Raw genomic sequence first — 5,369 nt, 5'->3', positions numbered from 1 at the left:
CTGTGTATATCTAAGACATATAGTGGAATCATAGACAGATTATCTGAGAACATAAGCTTCATTTGTAATAGATGCACTGGAGTAGTGTATAAGAGCACACCGGAAATAATGTCTTAAATTGGCCAGATGGTTTAATAGAAGTAGTTGATAGCTTTTGATACAAGAGGAGTTGTTGCTCTGAAAGTATAGTTACTACAGTAACAACAGGTTAGAGTGTGGTGTTCCAGAAACAATGTATCCGTGGATGGAATGCCGCGTCACGTGCTGGACCTGCACAGGATAGCCACTTTGTCAGATGAAGAGCGCAATGGAAACAAGGCACCTGGCTTGAGAAGATCTCGACATGTAAGGCGCCCGCCTGGTTGGATGGCGGACGTGATCTTTAAGATCAGGGTGGCGTGTGGTATGACGTCAGCGACTGGGGAGCTGACCGGAAGGGCGAGTCGACCAGAAGAGGAAGAAGGGCAGAGGGAGCCTTGATCGGGATTTCGTGCCCTTTTCGAATGGGGTTGTTGTGAGGAGAGGATGTGCCAAGCGACGGTCTAGGTTTGGGAGAAGCAGCTGCTATTTCTAGTGTTCTTTGAGTTTGTCCTGCGGTATCCGATCCTCGCAGCTGGCCCGACCCGAAGAACACTAGAAATAGTAGCTGCTTCTCCCAAACCTAGACCGTCGCTTGGCACATCCTCTCCTCACAACAACCCCATTCGAAAAGAGCACGAAATTCCGATCGAGGCTCCCTCTGCCCTTCTTCCTCTTCCGGTCAACTCGCCCTTCCGGTCAGCTCTCCAGTCGCTGACGTCATACCACACGCCACCCTGATCTTAAACATCACGTCCGCCCCTACTCCACTTCGAAGTCCACCATCCAACTGGGCGGGTGCCTTACATGTCGAGATCTTCTCAAGCCAGGTGCCTTGTTTCCATTGCGCTCTTCATCCGACGAAGTGGCTATCCTGTGCAGGTCCAGCACGTGACGCAGCATTCCATCTACGGATACATTGTTTCTGGAATTGACTGCTGTCACTGTTCCCCTGCCCCATTGTGATGTGCAGCGTGCCTTCGGCGGCTTGACCCAAACTTCCTCCCCTACTTTCACGCCGGCAGGTCCCTTCTCTTCCTCGCAGTACTCCGGCGTCTTACTGGGATGCTTCCATTCATACTTGAACACTGCTCTGTGCGGCACAGACTCTTCCGCTTGTCCGGGTCGGGGAGACATGTTATACCAGTAGACTGTTCTCGGGGGTGAAACGTGACCCCTTTCAGCCATGGCGTTGATCGTCCGATGGTGCCTCTCAACGATTCTGTTGCCGCTCGGCCTATACGCCGCTCTGAACAATCGTTGCACCTTCCACCGGTTGAGCATCTCCCCCAACGCTTCCGAACGAAACACTGCCCCATTGTCCATTAGCAGTTCTTCCATGGGACCCCTCTCCCAGAACATCCCGTTCAAAATGCGGGCAATCTCATCAGTAATGCCTGTCCTCAGCTCCCTCCAAATGGCCAGTCGACCATGCTGAGATACATTCCCTGACGGTAGTGCGTCACATCCACAGCTACTCTCCTCTGGTTGTGCTCTACCGAGAGGTTCACTTGCTCATGCTCACTCGGGGTGGGGTCAATGGACTGGCACCTGTCACAGTTCCCGGCCACTTTCTTGACGCTTCCCCTAGTGATGTCAGCATCGATCATCTTTGCGAGATACGGGGTCCTGTCCACCACCAAGTGGTGCATAGCATGTAGCTTCTTCTGTTTGGAGTTATCCAGCCGACATGCCGCAGCTATCCCTTTCCTTGCTTCCTCTGGCTCCTCCAGCTACGCCCTTTTCACCCTGGTCAGTGCGTCTGCCCTGTTTCTCTCCGAAGGCACGAAAACCACGTTCAGCTTCAGTCCAAACTTGGCGACCAGCTCTCCTAGAACTCTTAGACAGCGTTTCATCAACAACTCCGTGACCCCTTTCGTCTTGACTCTCCTCTCACTGGTAATCACCGATCCTACCCAGCCGACCACGGTGGCTGAATCTGCCTGGATCTTGATCAAGTGAAGCCCCCCATCTCAGGGCTAAGTTCACCCCTTTCAGCACCGCATGTAGTTCAGCGACATTGATGTGGTTGAAGTCGTCTGTTTTCCGTAGCCAGGCTGCATCCTCCACCTCAGCACCTTCGATCTCCAACACAACCACTATCGCTATACTGCTAGCATCACACCAAACCGTCCCGCATTCTGTATTGGGCACATACCAGTTTCCCCTAACTGGGTCTGCCACTCTCGTCCTCTCTAGAATTTCCTGCATCATCGCCAGCCTTGCCTCTCCCACATTTTCACCCCAACTCTCCCTCTCTGCTCGTCTATTGGTGTAACTGCACGCTGTGCACAGCCATCCAGCGATCGGGTAGTGTCCAACCAACTTCCCACAAGCCGAGAACAACTCTCCTGCTGACGCTGGAACTCAGCTCTGGGATCTCGTTTCCTCTCCGGAACACCAGCTCACCCGATCTGCCTTTTTGTAGTTTCAGCTCCCCCCACCATCGAATCTGGCGGCTTCCCAATCAGCCGAAACCTCTCCAGGTGTCTCACTACCTCGGTGGCTGGCACTACAGTCTTGTCAACCAAAATGTCGTCAATGTAGGAACTGGTGGCCTTCCTTATCCTCTCCTCTTTCCCTAGGATGGACCTGAGCACCATTGCCATGATTTTCGGAGTGGAATTCAGCTGCAAATATGCCGACTTCAAGTCGACGATCGTTGCTGCCTTGGTCGACTGTCTTCACACACGTAATGTCTCACCGCAAACGTCCATTGCCTCGCCTCCCCTGTGGCATGATATATGTTCGTTCAGCTCCCTAAAGTCCAGCACCGGTCTGACTTTTCCTTTCGTCAGCTGCACCACCACCATCAGAGGTAGCACTCCACTCACCACCTCCTCTTTCCACGGGACAAGGACTCCTTCCTTGATCCATCTCTCTACCTCCTCATCCAACTTGACCCCGGCATGACCTTTCAAAGTATGCTGGTAGCAGCTCACCCTGTTCTTTAGTAGTGGGGGCTCGTCTTTCCATCGCCACTCTATCGTCCACCTCTGACCATCGAACGCCGCCTGAAAATCTTTGTTCTCGATGGTGTAAGCGGCGCTGTCCCTGACGGGGCTCTGTTCTCCCTGGCGGTCCCAACTCACAGCGCACAATGCCCCCACACTTCCGAATGTGACCTCATCTCCTGCAATCCTAACACCACGAAGACAGTTGATGGCGTCCATCCCCAACACGACATCAGCCCTGTCTATCACATATTTGATCACGATCACCCGTAGCCTTAGTGCCGCGCCTGGTAACGCTATCTCCAGACTGCAGCTGCCCTTGCAACGGATCTCTCTACCGTCGACCGCCCAGACGCTACTCGCCCCATCCCATTTCTTCGCTACCCTTGGTGTCACGAGGGTAGTCGTGCAACCCGTGTCCACGAGGGCCTTGAACTTCTTCCCCTCAGCCTCGACCTCGACTACGGGCAGCGTCTCCACAAGCGCTTCTACTCGGTCGTGGGGAAAGTTTGAGAGGTTCGAACTTCCCCACGGTCGTTTCCCTGGTCGCAATCACGGGCTATGTGCCCAGTCTTCCTGCATTGATAGCAGACGGGTCCCGATTCGGTGCATTCCCTCGCCATGTGCGACTCCTGACATTTGAAACACCGGCTCGAGAACGGCCGTTGTCGCTGCTCGGTAGGCTTCCTCACGCCTTTCTCCAGTCGTTGTCTGTCGAAACGCGCCTCCATCGCTATCGTCTTCTGTCCGATGTGCTGCGTCAACACGTGAGCTTGTGCTACAAGCGCCATCTTTCTCCCGCCAGGCAACTGCTGCAATCGAATCCCTACGTCGTCAGAGAATCCACTCACAAACGCCAGCCGCACCGCTCTGTCCAGGCCTTCTCTTGTAAACCCAGCCAGCGTGGCCAGCCTACGCACTTCCGCTGCATACTCATCCACCTGTTCTCCCCCACATCTAACAGTTCCCAGTTTAATAAAGGCAACATAATCGCTCTCCGTATACGCTTCTCTCAATCTCTGCTCGATCTTCTCTGCACTTAACCTCTCTTCCTCGTCCATTTCTAAATACAGGGTCAAGGTACTCCCTTCCAAGTATAGCGCCATGAGACTTGCCACATCACTTATCCCTTGCAGTTTCGCCACAAGCCTGATCTTTCGTATCCAGGCTATTACATCTCCCTCGCTATTAAAAGGCCTGATCACGTCGCTGGCAATTCTAATCTTGGCTGCCATCACAGTGAATTTCTACACGTGGGGCCGAAATAGCTTGTGGTGTATGCATGCGAGTAGATGTAATCACCTTACCTCAGTTTTCCTTCCTCGACTACGAGTCTGTCCTGCGGTATCCGATCCTCGTGGCTGGCCCGACCCGAAGAACACTAGAAATAGCAGCTGCTTCTCCCAAACCTAGACCGTCGCTTGGCACGTCCTCTCCTCACAACAACCCTGCTCGAAAAGGGCACGAAATCCCGATCAAGGCTCCCTCTGCCCTTCTTCCTCTTCCGATCAACTCGCCCTTCCGGCCAGCTCCCCAGTCGCTGACGTCATATCACATAGAGAAAGTTCAGTGACTGCTACTACTACTGACAAAAAAGATTTTTTCCCTTAGAGTGAAGGACAGACTGTATGATATTTGTGTTAGAACTGCAATGTTGTATGGCAGTGAGACATGGGCTTTGAATGAAGTGGACTTAAGAAGACTGGAAAGAAATGAAGCTAGCAAAGTGAGTATGGAAGATATAATACAAAAATGCTGAATGAAAAGATGAAGATTATTGAATTCTCTTTTTTTGTGTAAAGAAATTTTAAAATTCTCTGCTAGATCAATTCTCTATAAAGTGGTTGACATTAGGAAGAACATCCAGACATAGAAACCATGACAAAGCAGACAATAGAGATTGATGCAGTCTCTGGTTTACCAGAACCTGTCAAACCAACCAACCCGTGCCAGCATGGAAAATGGATGCTAAATGATGATGATGATACAATAGGTTTCTTTCAGTTTTTATCCGTCAAATCCATTCACAAGGCTTTGGGCAGCCAGGGACTAATAGTAGGTGACATTTGCTCAGGGTTTTGTACAGTGGAACTGAACCTGAAACCATGTGGTTAGGAAGCAAAGTGTCTTTAAATGGCTACATTGACACTTATACTTATTTTATCCATCACATGACTAACTTTTACATTTTGTTTTTCATAAGGGGATCTAACTCAATGCACTTTTTTACACAAACACACGCACACATTTTTAGATATAAATACATACACAAACATTTCAATGTCTATATATATGTGTTGTTAAATGTCCCTTTGTTGTTATATGTCCCTTTGTGTT

General features: G+C 50.9%; 1 protein-coding gene across 1 annotated transcript; it reads right to left on the bottom strand.

The window, feature by feature from the left end:
- Positions 1-840: 840 nt before the first annotated feature.
- On the bottom strand, positions 841-2,162 carry LOC149134652 (uncharacterized). The gene has a single exon (XM_089355794.1). It carries the CDS (start codon positions 1,438-1,440, stop codon positions 841-843), a length of 600 nt encoding a protein of 199 aa, XP_089211920.1. The 5' UTR covers positions 1,441-2,162.
- Positions 2,163-5,369: the final 3,207 nt, after the last annotated feature.

This window comes from Octopus bimaculoides, chromosome 7, assembly GCF_046866305.1.
Source record: "Octopus bimaculoides isolate indiv1 chromosome 7, ASM4686630v1, whole genome shotgun sequence".
NCBI classification, from domain to species: Eukaryota; Metazoa; Mollusca; class Cephalopoda; order Octopoda; family Octopodidae; genus Octopus; species Octopus bimaculoides.
Note: the sequence above shows the minus strand (reverse complement) of the source record. Positions and strands in the feature narration are given on the sequence as shown.